General features: G+C 45.7%; 1 protein-coding gene across 1 annotated transcript in view; it reads right to left on the minus strand.

Annotated features, from left to right (window-relative positions):
* Positions 1–14,840: 14,840 nt before the first annotated feature.
* Positions 14,841–20,859, minus strand: part of psmg2 (proteasome (prosome, macropain) assembly chaperone 2) — a 40,694-nt gene continuing 34,675 nt past the window's right edge. The window contains exon 7 of the mRNA XM_055893180.1: positions 14,841–15,402. Coding sequence (XP_055749155.1) covers positions 15,322–15,402 — 81 coding nt within the window. The 3' untranslated portion in view covers positions 14,841–15,321. The remainder of the gene's footprint in view (positions 15,403–20,859) is intronic.

Below are 20,859 nucleotides of genomic sequence, written 5' to 3' on the forward strand. Positions count from 1 at the left end.
AAATGGCCTCATATTCCCTATAGACCAGGTCTAAAGTAGTGCCCCATATTCCCTATAGACCAGGTCAAATGGCCCCATATTCCCTATAGACCAGGTCAAATGGCCCCATATTCCCTATAGATCAGGTCTAAAGTAGTGCCCCATATTCCCTATAGACCAGGTCAAATGGCCCCATATTCCATATAGACCAGGTCAAATGGTCCCATATTCCCTATAGACCAGGTCAAATGGTCCCATATTCCCTATAGACCAGGTCAAATGGCCCAATATTCCCTATAGAACAGGCTAAACGGCCCCATATTCCCTATAGAGAAGGTCAAACGGCCCCATATTCCCTATAGACCAGGTCAAAAGGCCCCATATTCCCTATAGACCAGGTCAAAAGGCCCCATATTCCCTATAGACCAGGTCAAAAGGTCCCATATTCCCTATAGACCAGGTCAAAAGTTCCCATACTCCCAATAGACCAGGTCAAATGGCCCCATATTCCCTATAGACCAGGTCAAAATGCCCCATATTCCCTATAGACCAGGTCAAATGGCCCCATATTCCCTATAGACCAGGTCAAATGGCCCCATATTCCCTATAGACCAGGTCAAATGTTCCCATACTCCCTATAGGCCAGGTAAAATGGCCCCATATTCCCTATAGACCAGGTCAAAAGGCCCCATATTCCCTATAGACCAGGTCAAATTGTCCCAATATTCCCTATAGACCAGGTCAAAATGCCCCATATTCCCTAAAGACCAGGTCAAAAGGCCCCCTATTCCCTATAGACCAGGTCAAATGGCCCCATATTCCCTATAGACCAGGTCAAATGGCCCCATATTCCCTATAGACCAGGTCAAATGGTCCCATATTCCCTATAGACCAGGTCAAAAGTTCCCATACTCCCTATAGACCAGGTCAAATGGCCCCATATTCCCTATAGACCAGGTCAAATGGCCCCATATTCCCTATAGAACAGGCTAAACGGCCCCATATTCCCTATAGACCAGGTCAAAAGGTCCCATATTCCCTATAGACCAGGTCAAATGGTCCCATATTCCCTATAGACCAGGTCAAACGGCCCCATATTCCCTATAGACCAGGTCAAAAGGCCCCATATTCCCTATAGACCAGGTCAAAAGGTCCCATATTCCCTATAGACCAGGTCAAAAGTTCCCATACTCCCTATAGACCAGGTCAAATGTTCCCATACTCCCTATAGGCCAGGTAAAATGGCCCCATATTCCCTATAGACCAGGTCAAAAGGCCCCATATTCCCTATAGACCAGGTCAAATTGTCCCAATATTCCCTATAGACCAGGTCAAATGACCCAATATTCCCTATAGACCAGGTCAAATGGCCCAATATTCCCTATAGACCAGGTCAAAATGCCCAATATTCCCTATAGACCAGGTCAAAAGGCCCCCTATTCCCTATAGACCAGGTCAAAAGGCCCCCTATTCCCTATAGACCAGGTCAAATGGCCCCATATTCCCTATAGACCAGGTCAAATGACCCAATATTCCATATAGACCAGGTCAAATGGCCCAATATTCTCTATAGACCAGGTCAAATTGTCCCAATATTCCCTATAGACGAGGTCAAATGGCCCCATATTCCCTATAGACCAGGTCAAATTGTCCCATATTCCCTATAGACCAGGTCAAAAGGCCCCATATTCCCTATAGACCAGGTCAAATGGCCCCCTATTCCCTATAGACCAGGTCAAATGGCCCAATATTCCCTGTAGACCAGGTCAAATGGCCCAATATTCCCTATAGACCAGGTCAAATGGCCAAATATTCCCTATAGACCAGGTCAAATGGCCCCATATTTCCTATAGACCAGGTCAAATTGTCCCATATTCCCTATAGACCAGGTCAAATTGTCCCATATTCCCTATAGACCAGGTCAAAAGGCCCCATATTCCCTATAGACCAGGTCAAATTGTCCCATATTCCCTATAGACCAGGTCAAATGGCCCCATATTCCCTATAGACCAGGTCAAATGGCCCCATATTCCCTATAGACCAGGTCAAATTGTCCCATATTCTCTATAGACCAGGTCAAATTGTCCCATATTCCCTATAGACCAGGTCAAAAGGCCCCATATTCCCTATAGACCAGGTCAAATGGCCCCATATTCCCTATAGATCAGGTCAAATGGTCCCATATTCCCTATACACCAGGTCAAATGGCCCCATATTCCCTATAGACCAGGTCAAATGGCCCAATATTCCCTATAGACCAGGTCAAATGGCCCCATATTCCCTATAGACCAGGTCAAATGGCCCCATATTCCCTACAGACCAGGTCAAATGACCCAATATTCCATATAGACCAGGTCAAATGGCCCCATATTCCCTATAGACCAGGTCAAATGGCCCCATATTCCCTATAGACCAGGTCAAATGGCCCCATATTCCCTATAGACCAGGTCAAATGGCCCCATATTCCCTATAGACCAGGTCAAATGTTCCCATACTCCCTATAGGCCAGGTAAAATGGCCCCATATTCCCTATAGACCAGGTCAAAAGGCCCCATATTCCCTATAGACCAGGTCAAATTGTCCCAATATTCCCTATAGACCAGGTCAAATGGCCCCATATTCCCTATAGACCAGGTCAAATGGCCCCATATTCCCTATAGACCAGGTCAAATGGCCCCATATTCCCTATAGACCAGGTCAAATTGTCCCATATTCTCTATAGACCAGGTCAAATTGTCCCATATTCCCTATAGACCAGGTCAAAAGGCCCCATATTCCCTATAGACCAGGTCAAATGGCCCAATATTCCCTATAGACCAGGTCAAATGGCCCCATATTCCCTATAGACCAGGTCAAATTGTCCCATATTCTCTATAGACCAGGTCAAATTGTCCCATATTCCCTATAGACCAGGTCAAAAGGCCCCATATTCCCTATAGACCAGGTCAAATGGCCCCATATTCCCTATAGACCAGGTCAAACGGCCCCATATTCCCTATAGACCAGGTCAAAAGGCCCCATATTCCCTATAGACCAGGTCAAAAGGTCCCATATTCCCTATAGACCAGGTCAAAAGTTCCCATACTCCCTATAGACCAGGTCAAATGTTCCCATACTCCCTATAGGCCAGGTAAAATGGCCCCATATTCCCTATAGACCAGGTCAAAAGGCCCCATATTCCCTATAGACCAGGTCAAATGGCCCAATACTCCCTATAGACCAGGTCAAATGGCCCCATATTCCCTATAGACCAGGTCTAAAGTAGTGCCCCATTTTCCCTATAGACCAGGTCAAATGGCCTCATATTCCCTATAGACCAGGTCTAAAGTAGTGCCCCATATTCCCTATAGACCAGGTCAAATGGCCCCATATTCCCTATAGACCAGGTCAAATGGCCCCATATTCCCTATAGATCAGGTCTAAAGTAGTGCCCCATATTCCCTATAGACCAGGTCAAATGGCCCCATATTCCCTATAGACCAGGTCAAATGGTCCCATATTCCCTATAGACCAGGTCAAATTGTCCCATATTCCCTATAGACCAGGTCAAAAGGCCCCATATTCCCTATAGACCAGGTCAAATGGCCTCATATTCCCTATAGACCAGGTCTAAAGTAGTGCCCCATTTTCCCTATAGACCAGGTCAAATGGCCTCATATTCCCTATAGACCAGGTCTAAAGTAGTGCCCCATATTCCCTATAGACCAGGTCAAATGGCCCCATATTCCCTATAGACCAGGTCAAATGGCCCCATATTCCCTATAGATCAGGTCTAAAGTAGTGCCCCATATTCCCTATAGACCAGGTCAAATGGCCCCATATTCCATATAGACCAGGTCAAATGGTCCCATATTCCCTATAGACCAGGTCAAATGGTCCCATATTCCCTATAGACCAGGTCAAATGGCCCAATATTCCCTATAGAACAGGCTAAACGGCCCCATATTCCCTATAGAGAAGGTCAAACGGCCCCATATTCCCTATAGACCAGGTCAAAAGGCCCCATATTCCCTATAGACCAGGTCAAAAGGCCCCATATTCCCTATAGACCAGGTCAAAAGGTCCCATATTCCCTATAGACCAGGTCAAAAGTTCCCATACTCCCTATAGACCAGGTCAAATGGCCCCATATTCCCTATAGACCAGGTCAAAATGCCCCATATTCCCTATAGACCAGGTCAAATGGCCCCATATTCCCTATAGACCAGGTCAAATTGTCCCATATTCTCTATAGACCAGGTCAAATTGTCCCATATTCCCTATAGACCAGGTCAAAAGGCCCCATATTCCCTATAGACCAGGTCAAATGGCCCAATATTCCCTATAGACCAGGTCAAATGGCCCCATATTCCCTATAGACCAGGTCAAATTGTCCCATATTCCCTATAGACCAGGTCAAATTGCCCCATATTCCCTATAGACCAGGTCAAAAGGCCCCATATTCCCTATAGACCAGGTCAAATGGCCCAATATTCCCTATAGACCAGGTCAAATGGCCCCATATTCCCTATAGACCAGGTCAAATGGCCCCATATTCCCTATAGACCAGGTCAAATGGCCCCATATTCCCTATAGACCAGGTCAAATGGTCCCATATTCCCTATAGACCAGGTAAAATTTCCCCATATTCCCTATAGACCAGGTCAAATGGCCGAATATTCCCTATAGACCAGGTCAAATGGCCCCATATTCCCTATAGACCAGGTCAAATGGCCCCATATTCCCTATAGACCAGGTCAAATGGCCCCATATTCCCTATAGACCAGGTCAAATGGTCCCATACTCCCTATAGACCAGGTCAAATGGCCCAATATTCCCTATAGACCAAGTCAAATGACCCAATATTCCATATAGACCAGGTCAAATGGCCCAATATTCCCTATAGACCAGGTCAAATTGTCCCAATATTCCCTATAGACCAGGTCAAATTGTCCCAATATTCCCTAGAGACCAGGTCAAATGACCCAATATTCCCTATAGACCAGGTCAAATGGCCCCATATTCCCTATAGACCAGGTCAAATGGTCCCATATTCCCTATAGACCAGGTAAAATTTCCCCATATTCCCTATAGACCAGGTCAAATGTCCCCATATTCCCTATAATATTCCCATATCCCTATATTCCCAAAAAAGAAAGTAATTATTATAATACAAAAAGCTTTGTTAAATAACATTAAAATGTGGCACTTATTTTTGACTGAGAATCTTCATTGAAAGTGCACTTCATTCCAGAACTTGGGTTAATCTGGGGTGGGGAAACTGGCTCCACAGTATATATTATAATTCAGAAATGTTCACAAGTTGTTCACTGTTTTCACAAGAAACAGACTGACACACATTTTCTGTTTTGACTGAGTTTAGACCAGGTCAAATGGCCTCATATTCCCTATAGACCAGGTCTAAAGTAGTGCCCCATTTTCCCTATAGACCAGGTCAAATGGCCTCATATTCCCTATAGACCAGGTCTAAAGTAGTGCCCCATATTCCCTATAGACCAGGTCAAATGGCCCCATATTCCCTATAGACCAGGTCAAATGGCCCCATATTCCCTATAGATCAGGTCTAAAGTAGTGCCCCATATTCCCTATAGACCAGGTCAAATGGCCCCATATTCCCTATAGACCAGGTCAAATGGTCCCATATTCCCTATAGACCAGGTCAAATTGTCCCATATTCCCTATAGACCAGGTCAAAAGGCCCCATATTCCCTATAGACCAGGTCAAATGGCCTCATATTCCCTATAGACCAGGTCTAAAGTAGTGCCCCATTTTCCCTATAGACCAGGTCAAATGGCCTCATATTCCCTATAGACCAGGTCTAAAGTAGTGCCCCATATTCCCTATAGACCAGGTCAAATGGCCCCATATTCCCTATAGACCAGGTCAAATGGCCCCATATTCCCTATAGATCAGGTCTAAAGTAGTGCCCCATATTCCCTATAGACCAGGTCAAATGGCCCCATATTCCATATAGACCAGGTCAAATGGTCCCATATTCCCTATAGACCAGGTCAAATGGTCCCATATTCCCTATAGACCAGGTCAAATGGCCCAATATTCCCTATAGAACAGGCTAAACGGCCCCATATTCCCTATAGAGAAGGTCAAACGGCCCCATATTCCCTATAGACCAGGTCAAAAGGCCCCATATTCCCTATAGACCAGGTCAAAAGGCCCCATATTCCCTATAGACCAGGTCAAAAGGTCCCATATTCCCTATAGACCAGGTCAAAAGTTCCCATACTCCCTATAGACCAGGTCAAATGGCCCCATATTCCCTATAGACCAGGTCAAAATGCCCCATATTCCCTATAGACCAGGTCAAATGGCCCCATATTCCCTATAGACCAGGTCAAATGGCCCCATATTCCCTATAGACCAGGTCAAATGTTCCCATACTCCCTATAGGCCAGGTAAAATGGCCCCATATTCCCTATAGACCAGGTCAAAAGGCCCCATATTCCCTATAGACCAGGTCAAATTGTCCCAATATTCCCTATAGACCAGGTCAAAATGCCCCATATTCCCTAAAGACCAGGTCAAAAGGCCCCCTATTCCCTATAGACCAGGTCAAATGGCCCCATATTCCCTATAGACCAGGTCAAATGGCCCCATATTCCCTATAGACCAGGTCAAATGGTCCCATATTCCCTATAGACCAGGTCAAAAGTTCCCATACTCCCTATAGACCAGGTCAAATGGCCCCATATTCCCTATAGACCAGGTCAAATGGCCCCATATTCCCTATAGAACAGGCTAAACGGCCCCATATTCCCTATAGACCAGGTCAAAAGGTCCCATATTCCCTATAGACCAGGTCAAATGGTCCCATATTCCCTATAGACCAGGTCAAACGGCCCCATATTCCCTATAGACCAGGTCAAAAGGCCCCATATTCCCTATAGACCAGGTCAAAAGGTCCCATATTCCCTATAGACCAGGTAAAAAGTTCCCATACTCCCTATAGACCAGGTCAAATGTTCCCATACTCCCTATAGGCCAGGTAAAATGGCCCCATATTCCCTATAGACCAGGTCAAAAGGCCCCATATTCCCTATAGACCAGGTCAAATTGTCCCAATATTCCCTATAGACCAGGTCAAATGACCCAATATTCCCTATAGACCAGGTCAAATGGCCCAATATTCCCTATAGACCAGGTCAAAATGCCCAATATTCCCTATAGACCAGGTCAAAAGGCCCCCTATTCCCTATAGACCAGGTCAAAAGGCCCCCTATTCCCTATAGACCAGGTCAAATGGCCCCATATTCCCTATAGACCAGGTCAAATGACCCAATATTCCATATAGACCAGGTCAAATGGCCCAATATTCTCTATAGACCAGGTCAAATTGTCCCAATATTCCCTATAGACGAGGTCAAATGGCCCCATATTCCCTATAGACCAGGTCAAATTGTCCCATATTCCCTATAGACCAGGTCAAAAGGCCCCATATTCCCTATAGACCAGGTCAAATGGCCCCCTATTCCCTATAGACCAGGTCAAATGGCCCAATATTCCCTGTAGACCAGGTCAAATGGCCCAATATTCCCTATAGACCAGGTCAAATGGCCAAATATTCCCTATAGACCAGGTCAAATGGCCCCATATTTCCTATAGACCAGGTCAAATTGTCCCATATTCCCTATAGACCAGGTCAAATTGTCCCATATTCCCTATAGACCAGGTCAAAAGGCCCCATATTCCCTATAGACCAGGTCAAATTGTCCCATATTCCCTATAGACCAGGTCAAATGGCCCCATATTCCCTATAGACCAGGTCAAATGGCCCCATATTCCCTATAGACCAGGTCAAATTGTCCCATATTCCCTATAGACCAGGTCAAATGGCCCCATATTCCCTATAGACCAGGTCAAATGGTCCCATATTCCCTATAGACCAGGTCAAATGGTCCCATATTCCCTATAGACCAGGTCAAAAGGCCCCATATTCCCTATAGACCAGGTCAAAAGGTCCCATATTCCCTATAGACCAGGTCAAAAGTTCCCATACTCCCTATAGACCAGGTCAAATGTTCCCATACTCCCTATAGGCCAGGTAAAATGGCCCCATATTCCCTATAGACCAGGTCAAAAGGCCCCATATTCCCCATAGACCAGGTCAAATTGTCCCAATATTCCCTATAGACCAGGTCAAATGACCCAATATTCCCTATAGACCAGGTCAAATGGCCCAATATTCCCTATAGACCAGGTCAAAATGCCCAATATTCCCTATAGACCAGGTCAAAAGGCCCCCTATTCCCTATAGACCAGGTCAAAAGGCCCCCTATTCCCTATAGACCAGGTCAAATGGCCCCATATTCCCTATAGACCAGGTCAAATGACCCAATATTCCATATAGACCAGGTCAAATGGCCCAATATTCTCTATAGACCAGGTCAAATTGTCCCAATATTCCCTATAGACGAGGTCAAATGGCCCCATATTCCCTATAGACCAGGTCAAATTGTCCCATATTCCCTATAGACCAGGTCAAAAGGCCCCATATTCCCTATAGACCAGGTCAAATGGCCCCCTATTCCCTATAGACCAGGTCAAATGGCCCAATATTCCCTGTAGACCAGGTCAAATGGCCCAATATTCCCTATAGACCAGGTCAAATGGCCAAATATTCCCTATAGACCAGGTCAAATGGCCCCATATTTCCTATAGACCAGGTCAAATTGTCCCATATTCCCTATAGACCAGGTCAAATTGTCCCATATTCCCTATAGACCAGGTCAAAAGGCCCCATATTCCCTATAGACCAGGTCAAATTGTCCCATATTCCCTATAGACCAGGTCAAATGGCCCCATATTCCCTATAGACCAGGTCAAATGGCCCCATATTCCCTATAGACCAGGTCAAATTGTCCCATATTCTCTATAGACCAGGTCAAATTGTCCCATATTCCCTATAGACCAGGTCAAAAGGCCCCATATTCCCTATAGACCAGGTCAAATGGCCCCATATTCCCTATAGATCAGGTCAAATGGTCCCATATTCCCTATACACCAGGTCAAATGGCCCCATATTCCCTATAGACCAGGTCAAATGGCCCAATATTCCCTATAGACCAGGTCAAATGGCCCCATATTCCCTATAGACCAGGTCAAATGGCCCCATATTCCCTATAGACCAGGTCAAATGTTCCCATACTCCCTATAGGCCAGGTAAAATGGCCCCATATTCCCTATAGACCAGGTCAAAAGGCCCCATATTCACTATAGACCAGGTCAAATTGTCCCAATATTCCCTATAGACCAGGTCAAATGGCCCCATATTCCCTATAGACCAGGTCAAATGGCCCCATATTCCCTATAGACCAGGTCAAATGGCCCCATATTCCCTATAGACCAGGTCAAATTGTCCCATATTCTCTATAGACCAGGTCAAATTGTCCCATATTCCCTATAGACCAGGTCAAAAGGCCCCATATTCCCTATAGACCAGGTCAAATGGCCCAATATTCCCTATAGACCAGGTCAAATGGCCCCATATTCCCTATAGACCAGGTCAAATTGTCCCATATTCTCTATAGACCAGGTCAAATTGTCCCATATTCCCTATAGACCAGGTCAAAAGGCCCCATATTCCCTATAGACCAGGTCAAACGGCCCCATATTCCCTATAGACCAGGTCAAAAGGCCCCATATTCCCTATAGACCAGGTCAAAAGGTCCCATATTCCCTATAGACCAGGTCAAAAGTTCCCATACTCCCTATAGACCAGGTCAAATGTTCCCATACTCCCTATAGGCCAGGTAAAATGGCCCCATATTCCCTATAGACCAGGTCAAAAGGCCCCATATTCCCTATAGACCAGGTCAAATTGTCCCAATATTCCCTATAGACCAGGTCAAATGACCCAATATTCCCTATAGACCAGGTCAAATGGCCCAATATTCCCTATAGACCAGGTCAAAATGCCCAATATTCCCTATAGACCAGGTCAAAAGGCCCCCTATTCCCTATAGACCAGGTCAAATTGTCCCATATTCTCTATAGACCAGGTCAAATTGTCCCATATTCCCTATAGACCAGGTCAAATGGTCCCATATTCCCTATAGACCAGGTCAAACGGCCCCATATTCCCTATAGACCAGGTCAAAAGGCCCCATATTCCCTATAGACCAGGTCAAAAGGTCCCATATTCCCTATAGACCAGGTCAAAAGTTCCCATACTCCCTATAGACCAGGTCAAATGGCCCCATATTCCCTATAGACCAGGTCAAATGGCCCAATACTCCCTATAGACCAGGTCAAATGGCCCCATATTCCCTATAGACCAGGTCAAAAGGCCCCCTATTCCCTATAGACCAGGTCAAAAGGCCCCCTATTCCCTATAGACCAGGTCAAATGGCCACATATTCCCTATAGACCAGGTCAAATGGCCCCATATTCCCTATAGACCAGGTCAAATGTTCCCATACTCCCTATAGGCCAGGTAAAATGGCCCCATATTCCCTATAGACCAGGTCAAAAGGCCCAATATTCCCTATAGACCAGGTCAAATTGTCCCAATATTCCCTATAGACCAGGTCAAATGACCCAATATTCCCTATAGACCAGGTCAAAATGCCCCATATTCCCTATAGACCAGGTCAAATGGCCCCATATTCCCTACAGACCAGGTCAAATGGCCCCATATTCCCTATAGACCAGGTCAAATGGCCCCATATTCCCTATAGACCAGGTCAAATGGCCCAATATTCCCTATAGACCAGGTCAAAATGCCCCATATTCCCTATAGACCAGGTCAAAATGCCCCATATTCCCTATAGACCAGGTCAAATGGCCCCATATTCCCTATAGACCAGGTCAAATGGCCCCATATTCCCTATAGACCAGGTCAAATGGTCCCATATTCCCTATAGACCAGGTCAAAAGTTCCCATACTCCCTATAGACCAGGTCAAATGGCCCCATATTCCCTATAGACCAGGTCAAATGGCCCCATATTCCCTATAGAACAGGCTAAACGGCCCCATATTCCCTATAGACCAGGTCAAAAGGTCCCATATTCCCTATAGACCAGGTCAAATGGTCCCATATTCCCTATAGACCAGGTCAAACGGCCCCATATTCCCTATAGACCAGGTCAAAAGGCCCCATATTCCCTATAGACCAGGTCAAAAGGTCCCATATTCCCTATAGACCAGGTCAAAAGTTCCCATACTCCCTATAGACCAGGTCAAATGGCCCCATATTCCCTATAGACCAGGTCAAATGGCCCAATATTCCCTATAGACCAGGTCAAATGGCCCCATATTCCCTATAGACCAGGTCAAAAGGCCCCCTATTCCCTATAGACCAGGTCAAAAGGCCCCCTATTCCCTATAGACCAGGTCAAATGGCCACATATTCCCTATAGACCAGGTCAAATGGCCCCATATTCCCTATAGACCAGGTCAAATGTTCCCATACTCCCTATAGGCCAGGTAAAATGGCCCCATATTCCCTATAGACCAGGTCAAAAGGCCCCATATTCCCTATAGACCAGGTCAAATTGTCCCAATATTCCCTATAGACCAGGTCAAATGACCCAATATTCCCTATAGACCAGGTCAAATGGCCCCATATTCCCTATAGACCAGGTCAAATGGCCCAATATTCCCTATAGACCAGGTCAAAATGCCCCATATTCCCTATAGACCAGGTCAAAAGGCCCCCTATTCCCTATAGACCAGGTCAAAAGGCCCCCTATTCCCTATAGACCAGGTCAAATGGCCAAATATTCCATATAGACCAGGTCAAATGGCCCAATATTCTCTATAGACCAGGTCAAATTGTCCCAATATTCCCTATAGACGAGGTCAAATGGCCCCATATTCCCTATAGACCAGGTCAAATGGCCCCCTATTCCCTATAGACCAGGTAAAATGGCCCAATATTCCCTGTAGACCAGGTCAAATGGCCCAATATTCCCTATAGACCAGGTCAAATGGCCAAATATTCCCTATAGACCAGGTCAAATGGCCCCATATTTCCTATAGACCAGGTCAAATTGTCCCATATTCCCTATAGACCAGGTCAAATTGTCCCATATTCCCTATAGACCAGGTCAAATGGCCCCATATTCCCTATAGACCAGGTCAAATGGCCCAATATTCCCTATAGACCAGGTCAAAATGCCCCATATTCCCTATAGACCAGGTCAAAATGCCCCATATTCCCTATAGACCAGGTCAAATGGCCCCATATTCCCTATAGACCAGGTCAAATGGCCCCATATTCCCTATAGACCAGGTCAAATGGTCCCATATTCCCTATAGACCAGGTCAAAAGTTCCCATACTCCCTATAGACCAGGTCAAATGGCCCCATATTCCCTATAGACCAGGTCAAATGGCCCCATATTCCCTATAGAACAGGCTAAACGGCCCCATATTCCCTATAGACCAGGTCAAAAGGTCCCATATTCCCTATAGACCAGGTCAAATGGTCCCATATTCCCTATAGACCAGGTCAAACGGCCCCATATTCCCTATAGACCAGGTCAAAAGGCCCCATATTCCCTATAGACCAGGTCAAAAGGTCCCATATTCCCTATAGACCAGGTCAAAAGTTCCCATACTCCCTATAGACCAGGTCAAATGGCCCCATATTCCCTATAGACCAGGTCAAATGGCCCAATATTCCCTATAGACCAGGTCAAATGGCCCCATATTCCCTATAGACCAGGTCAAAAGGCCCCCTATTCCCTATAGACCAGGTCAAAAGGCCCCCTATTCCCTATAGACCAGGTCAAATGGCCACATATTCCCTATAGACCAGGTCAAATGGCCCCATATTCCCTATAGACCAGGTCAAATGTTCCCATACTCCCTATAGGCCAGGTAAAATGGCCCCATATTCCCTATAGACCAGGTCAAAAGGCCCCATATTCCCTATAGACCAGGTCAAATTGTCCCAATATTCCCTATAGACCAGGTCAAATGACCCAATATTCCCTATAGACCAGGTCAAATGGCCCCATATTCCCTATAGACCAGGTCAAATGGCCCAATATTCCCTATAGACCAGGTCAAAATGCCCCATATTCCCTATAGACCAGGTCAAAAGGCCCCCTATTCCCTATAGACCAGGTCAAAAGGCCCCCTATTCCCTATAGACCAGGTCAAATGGCCAAATATTCCATATAGACCAGGTCAAATGGCCCAATATTCTCTATAGACCAGGTCAAATTGTCCCAATATTCCCTATAGACGAGGTCAAATGGCCCCATATTCCCTATAGACCAGGTCAAATGGCCCCCTATTCCCTATAGACCAGGTAAAATGGCCCAATATTCCCTGTAGACCAGGTCAAATGGCCCAATATTCCCTATAGACCAGGTCAAATGGCCAAATATTCCCTATAGACCAGGTCAAATGGCCCCATATTTCCTATAGACCAGGTCAAATTGTCCCATATTCCCTATAGACCAGGTCAAATTGTCCCATATTCCCTATAGACCAGGTCAAAAGGCCCCATATTCCCTATAGACCAGGTCAAGTGACCAAATATTCCATATAGACCAGGTCAAATGGCCCAATATTCTCTATAGACCAGGTCAAATTGTCCCAATATTCCCTATAGACGAGGTCAAATGGCCCCATATTCCCTATAGACCAGGTCAAATGGCCCCCTATTCCCTATAGACCAGGTCAAATGGCCCAATATTCCCTGTAGACCAGGTCAAATGGCCCAATATTCCCTATAGACCAGGTCAAATGGCCAAATATTCCCTATAGACCAGGTCAAATGGCCCCATATTTCCTATAGACCAGGTCAAATTGTCCCATATTCCCTATAGACCAGGTCAAAAGGCCCCATATTCCCTATAGACCAGGTCAAATGTCCCCATATTCCCTATAATATTCCCATATCCCTATATTCCCAAAAAAGAAAGTAATTATTATAATACAAAAAGCTTAGTTAAATAACATTAAAATGTGGCACTTATTTTGACTGAGAATCTTCATTGAAAGTGCACTTTATTCCAGAACTTGGGTTAATCTGGGGTGGGGAAACTGGCTCCACGGTATATATTATAATTCAGAAATGTTCACAAGTTGTTCACTGTTTTCACAAGAAACAGACTGACACACATTTTCTGTTTTGACTGAGTTTAGACCAGGTCAAATGGCCTCATATTCCCTATAGACCAGGTCTAAAGTAGTGCCCCATTTTCCCTATAGACCAGGTCAAATGGCCTCATATTCCCTATAGACCAGGTCTAAAGTAGTGCCCCATATTCCCTATAGACCAGGTCAAATGGCCCCATATTCCCTATAGACCAGGTCAAATGGCCCCATATTCCCTATAGATCAGGTCTAAAGTAGTGCCCCATATTCCCTATAGACCAGGTCAAATGGCCCCATATTCCCTATAGACTAGGTCAAAAGGCCCCATATTCCCTATAGACCAGGTCAAAAGGCCCCATATTCCCTATAGACCAGGTCAAATGGTCCCATATTCCCTATAGACCAGGTCAAAAGGCCCCATATTCCCTATAGACCAGGTCAAATGGTCCCATATTCCCTATAGACCAGGTCAAAAGGCCCCATATTCCCTATAGACCAGGTCAAATGGTCCCATATTCCCTATAGACCAGGTCAAATGGCCCCATATTGCCTATAGACCAGGTCAAATGGCCCCATATTCCCTATAGACCAGGTCAAATGGTCCCATATTCCCTATAGACCAGGTCAAAAGGCCCCATATTCCCTATAGACCAGGTCAAATGGCCCCATATTACCTATAGACCAGGTCAAATGGTCCCATATTCCCTATAGACCAGGTTAAAAGCAGTGCCCTATATAGGGGCGCACACATTCTCAACAAAGACTGCATTAACTGACACTGCACACCAGAGATGATTTAATACGTTTAATAACCATACAGTAAATATTGATTCTCATCACCAGGTAATGACAACCACCACGCACACTTCAGGTCTATAAACCCGGACTCATAACACCAAAGATGATTTTCTAAGCATTCAGACCATTCTATATTCTGGGTCGAGTCACCAATCTCTGGAGAGGGGGGGGGGGCACAGATTTAGAAAATAGATGGGGGGGGGGGATTGAGAGAGTTGGGGGGGGGGATTTAGGACAGAGCAGGGAGATGCCACTGGGTGATTTAGAAGGGGGGAATTGAAGAGAGTTGGGGGGGGGGAATACCACTGGGTGATTTAGAAGGGGGGAATTGAAGAGAGTTGGGGGGGGATACCACTGGGTGATTTAGAAGGGGGGAATTGAAGAGAGTTGGGGGGGGGGGATACCACTGGGTGATTTAGAAGGGGGGAATTGAAGAGTGTTGGGGGGGGGGGGGGGGGATACCACTGGGTGATTTAGAAGAGGGCAGGGGGGATGCCACTGCCAAAGAGAAGCCTCCATGATGCTGGTATCCTCCACTTTGGCTGCGTCTGGGCCTATGAAGGATGCAAAAGGCATGTATAAACGGAACATGAATAGCTAATATCCTGTGTTTCAGAGTCGTGGCTGAACAACGACATGAATAATATACAGTTAGCCCTTTTTTCTGTGCCTCGGCAAGACACAACAACAGCCTGCGGTAAGATCAGGGAGGGGGTGGTGTGTGTGTCTCTGTCAACAGCTGGTGCACAATCTCTGTGGTGTAATATATAAATATAATAATCTAACATAAAAAGGAAGTCTCAAGGTTTTGCTCACCTGAGGTAGAGTACCTCATGATAAACTGTAGACAACACTATTTACCAACAGAGTTAATCTATATTCTTCGTAGCGGTCTATTTACCACCAACGAGCTGTATAAGGACATAAGCAAACAAGAAAATGCTCACCCAGATGTGGCGCTCCTAGAGGCCGGGGAAACTGAAATTTGTTATACGTCATTTCTACCAGCATGTCACGTGCAACTAGAGAGAAAAAATAATTTAATATCGGTCAACTATTTACTCCACACACAGAGAAACGTACAAAGCTCTCCCTCACCCGCCATTTGGCAAATCTGACCATAACTATCCTCCCGATTCCTGCTTACAAGCAAAAACTTAAAGTAGCAGTGATGCGCTCAATACGGAAGTGGTTCGAAGGCGAAGTTCACCACATCAGTCACCGGCTTCATTAATCAGTGTGTCGACGACCTCGTCCCCACAGTGACTGTACGTACATATTCCAACCAGAAACCATGGATTACAGGCAACATCCGCACGGAGCTAAAAGCTGCCACTTTCAAGTAGCGGGACACTAATCCGGACGCTTATAAGAAATCCCGCTATGCCATCCGACGAACCATCAAAACAGGCAAAGCATCAATACAGGACTAAGATCAAATTGTACTACACCGACTGACGCTCGCCGGATGTGACAGGGCTTGCAAACTATCACGGATTACAAAGGGAAGAGCTGTCCAGTGAAGCAAGCCTAACAACAAAGAGCTGCCCAGTGAAGCAAGCCTAACAGACGCTCAATGCTTTCATGCTCGCGTCGAGGTAAGCAACACAGAACCATGCGTGAGAGCACCAGCTGTTCCGGACGACTGTTTGATCACACCCTCTGTAGCCAATGGGAGTAAGACCTTTAAAACAAGCTAACATTCAGAAGGTCGCAGGGCCAGATGATCAGATTACCAGGACGTGTACTCAGAGCATGTGCTGACCAGCTGGCAAGTGTCTTCACTGACATTTTCACCCTCCCCTGTCCGAGTCTTTAATACCTACATGTTTCAAGCAGACCAACATAGTGCCTGTGCCCAATAACGCCAAGGTCACCTGTCTAAATGACTATTGCACGGTAGGACTCACATCTGTAGCCCTGAAATGCTTTGAAAGGATGTGAGCCATGACCAGCAACACCATCATCCCAGACACCCTGGACCCACTCCAAAACCGCCCCAACAGATCCACAGATGACGCAATCTCTATTGCACACCACACTGCCCTTTCCCACCTGGACAAAAGGAACACCTACGAGGGAATGCTGTTCATTGACTACAGCTCAGCGTTCAACACCATAGTACCCTCCAAGCTCATCACTAAGCTAAGGATCCTGGGACTAAACACCTCCCTCTGCAACTGGATCCTGGACTTCCTGATGGGCCAACCACAGGTGGTAAGGGTAGGCAACAACACATCCACCACACTGACCCTCAACACAAGGACCTCTCAGGGATCTGTACCTCCCACCGCATGGCCACGCAAGACTCCAACACCATCATTAAGTTCGCTGACAACACGACGTTGGTAGGCCAGATAACTGACAACGACGAGACAGCCTATAGGGAGGAGGTCAGAGACCTGGCAATGTGATGCCAGGATAACAACCTCTCCCTCAACATGAGAAAGACAAATGAGCTGATCGTGGATTACAGGAAAAGGAGGCCACGCCCCATTCACGTCGACGGGGCTGTAGTGGAGTGGAGCGGGTCGAAAGCTTCAAGTTCCTTGGTGTCCACATCACCAACAAACTATCATGATCCAAACACACCAAGGCAGCCGTGAGGAAGGCACGACCATACCTATTCCCCCTCAGGAGGCTGAAAAGATTTGGCATGGGTCCTCAGATCTTCAAAAAGTTCTTACGTGGCACCATCGAGAGCATCCTGACTGGTTGCTTCACCACCTGGTGTGGCAACTGCTCGGCATCACACCGCAAGGCGCTAGAGGGTAGTACTAACGGCCCAGTACATCCCTGGGGCCAAGCTTCCTGCCATCCAGGACCTCTATACCAGGCAGTGTCAGAGGAAGGCCCTAAAAAAAATTGTAAAAGACTCCAGTCACCCAAGTCATAGACGGTTCTCTCTGCTACCGCGCAGCAAGACGTACCGGAGCGCCAAGTCTGGGACCAAAAGTGTCCTAAACAGCTTCTACCCCCAAGCCATTAGACTGCTGAACAGCTTCTACCCCCAAGCCATAAGACTCCTGAACAGCTTCTACCCCCAAGCCATAAGACTCCTGAACAGCTTCTACCCCCAAGTCATTAGACTCCTGAACAGCTTCTACCCCCAAGCCATTAGACTCCTGAACAGCTTCTACCCCCAAGCCATAAGACTCCTGAACAGCTTCTACCCCCAAGCCATAAGACTCCTGAACAGCTTCTACCCCCCAGCCATAAGACTCCTGAACAGCTTCTACCCCCAAGCCATAAGACTCCTAAACAGCTTCTACCCCAAAGCCATAAGACTCCTGAACAATTAATCAAATGGCCACCGGAATATTTACATTGACCCCCTTATTTTATTCTGATTATTTGCTGGGACTCACAGGCTTGACGTATTCACTGGACCACTACACTGATAATCCAGCACACGGGCATACTGACGCCACATACCATACCATACCATACACTGCTGCTAGTCTGTTTATTATCCTAGTCACTTTACCGCTACCTACATGTACACTGCTGCTAGTCTGTTTATTATCCATGCATAGTCACTTTACCGCTACCTACATGTACACTGCTGCTAGTCTGTTTATTATCCTAGTCACTTTACCGCTACCTACATGTACACTGCTGCTAGTCTGTTTATTATCCATGCATAGTCACTTTACCCCTACCTACATGTACACTGCTGCTAGTCTGTTTATTATCCATGCATAGTCACTTTACCGCTACCTACATGTACACTGCTGCTAGTCTGTTTATTATCCTAGTCACTTTACCGCTACCTACATGTACACTGCTGCTAGTCTGTTTATTATCCTAGTCACTTTACCGCTACCTACATGTACACTGCTGCTAGTCTGTTTATTATCCATGCATAGTCACTTTACCGCTACCTACATGTACACTGCTGCTAGTCTGTTTATCCTAGTCACTTTACCGCTACCTACATGTACACTGCTGCTAGTCTGTTTATTATCCATGCATAGTCACTTTACCCCTACCTACATGTACACTGCTGCTAGTCTGTTTATTATCCATGCATAGTCACTTTACCGCTACCTACATGTACACTGCTGCTAGTCTGTTTATTATCCTAGTCACTTTACCGCTACCTACATGTACACTGCTGCTAGTCTGTTTATTATCCTAGTCACTTTACCGCTACCTACATGTACACTGCTGCTAGTCTGTTTATTATCCATGCATAGTCACTTTACCGCTACCTACATGTACACTGCTGCTAGTCTGTTTATCCTAGTCACTTTACCGCTACCTACATGTACACTGCTGCTAGTCTGTTTATTATCCTAGTCACTTTACCGCTACCTACATGTACACTGCTGCTAGTCTGTTTATTATCCTAGTCACTTTACCGCTACCTACATGTACACTGCTGCTAGTCTGTTTATTATCCATGCATAGTCACTTTACCGCTACCTACATGTACACTGCTGCTAGTCTGTTTATTATCCTAGTCACTTTACCGCTGCCTACATGTACACTGCTGCTAGTCTGTTTATTATCTATGCATAGTCACTTTACCGCTACCTACATGTACACTGCTGCTAGTCTGTTTATTATCCATGCATAGTCACTTTACCGCTACCTACATGTACACTGCTGCTAGTCTGTTTATTATCCTAGTCACTTTACCGCTACCTACATGTACACTGCTGCTAGTCTGTTTATTATCCTAGTCACTTTACCGCTACCTACATGTACACTGCTGCTAGTCTGTTTATTATCCTAGTCACTTTACCGCTACCTACATGTACACTGCTGCTAGTCTGTTTATTATCCTAGTCACTTTACCGCTACCTACATGTACACTGCTGCTAGTCTGTTTATTATCCATGCATAGTCACTTTACCGCTACCTACATGTACACTGCTGCTAGTCTGTTTATTATCCTAGTCACTTTACCGCTACCTACATGTACACTGCTGCTAGTCTGTTTATTATCCTAGTCACTTTACCGCTACCTACATGTACACTGCTGCTAGTCTGTTTATTATCCATGCATAGTCACTTTACCGCTACCTACATGTACACTGCTGCTAGTCTGTTTATTATCCTAGTCACTTTACCGCTACCTACATGTACACTGCTGCTAGTCTGTTTATTATCCTAGTCACTTCACCCCTACCTACATGTACACTGCTGCTAGTCTGTTTATTATCCATGCATAGTCACTTTACCGCTACCTACATGTACACTGCTGCTAGTCTGTTTATTATCCTAGTCACTTTACCGCTACCTACATGTACACTGCTGCTAGTCTGTTTATTATCCTAGTCACTTTACCGCTACCTACATGTACACTGCTGCTAGTCTGTTTATTATCCTAGTCACTTTACCGCTACCTACATGTACACTGCTGCTAGTCTGTTTATTATCCATGCATAGTCACTTTACCGCTACCTACATGTACACTGCTGCTAGTCTGTTTATTATCCATGCATAGTCACTTTACCGCTACCTACATGTACACTGCTGCTAGTCTGTTTATTATCCTAGTCACTTCACCCCTACCTACATGTACACTGCTGCTAGTCTGTTTATTATCCTAGTCACTTCACCGCTACCTACATGTACACTGCTGCTAGTCTGTTTATTATCCATGCATAGTCACTTTACCGCTACCTACATGTACACTGCTGCTAGTCTGTTTATTATCCTAGTCACTTCACCCCTACCTACATGTACACTGCTGCTAGTCTGTTTATTATCCTAGTCACTTCACCGCTACCTACATGTACACTGCTGCTAGTCTGTTTATTATCCTAGTCACTTTACCGCTACCTACATGTACACTGCTGCTAGTCTGTTTATTATCATAGTCACTTTACCGCTACCTACATGTACACTGCTGCTAGTCTGTTTATTATCCTAGTCACTTCACCCCTACCTACATGTACACTGCTGCTAGTCTGTTTATTATCCTAGTCACTTTACCGCTACCTACATGTACACTGCTGCTAGTCTGTTTATTATCCATGCATAGTCACTTTACCGCTGCC

This window comes from Salvelinus fontinalis, chromosome 32, assembly GCF_029448725.1.
Source record: "Salvelinus fontinalis isolate EN_2023a chromosome 32, ASM2944872v1, whole genome shotgun sequence".
Taxonomy (NCBI): Eukaryota; Metazoa; Chordata; class Actinopteri; order Salmoniformes; family Salmonidae; genus Salvelinus; species Salvelinus fontinalis.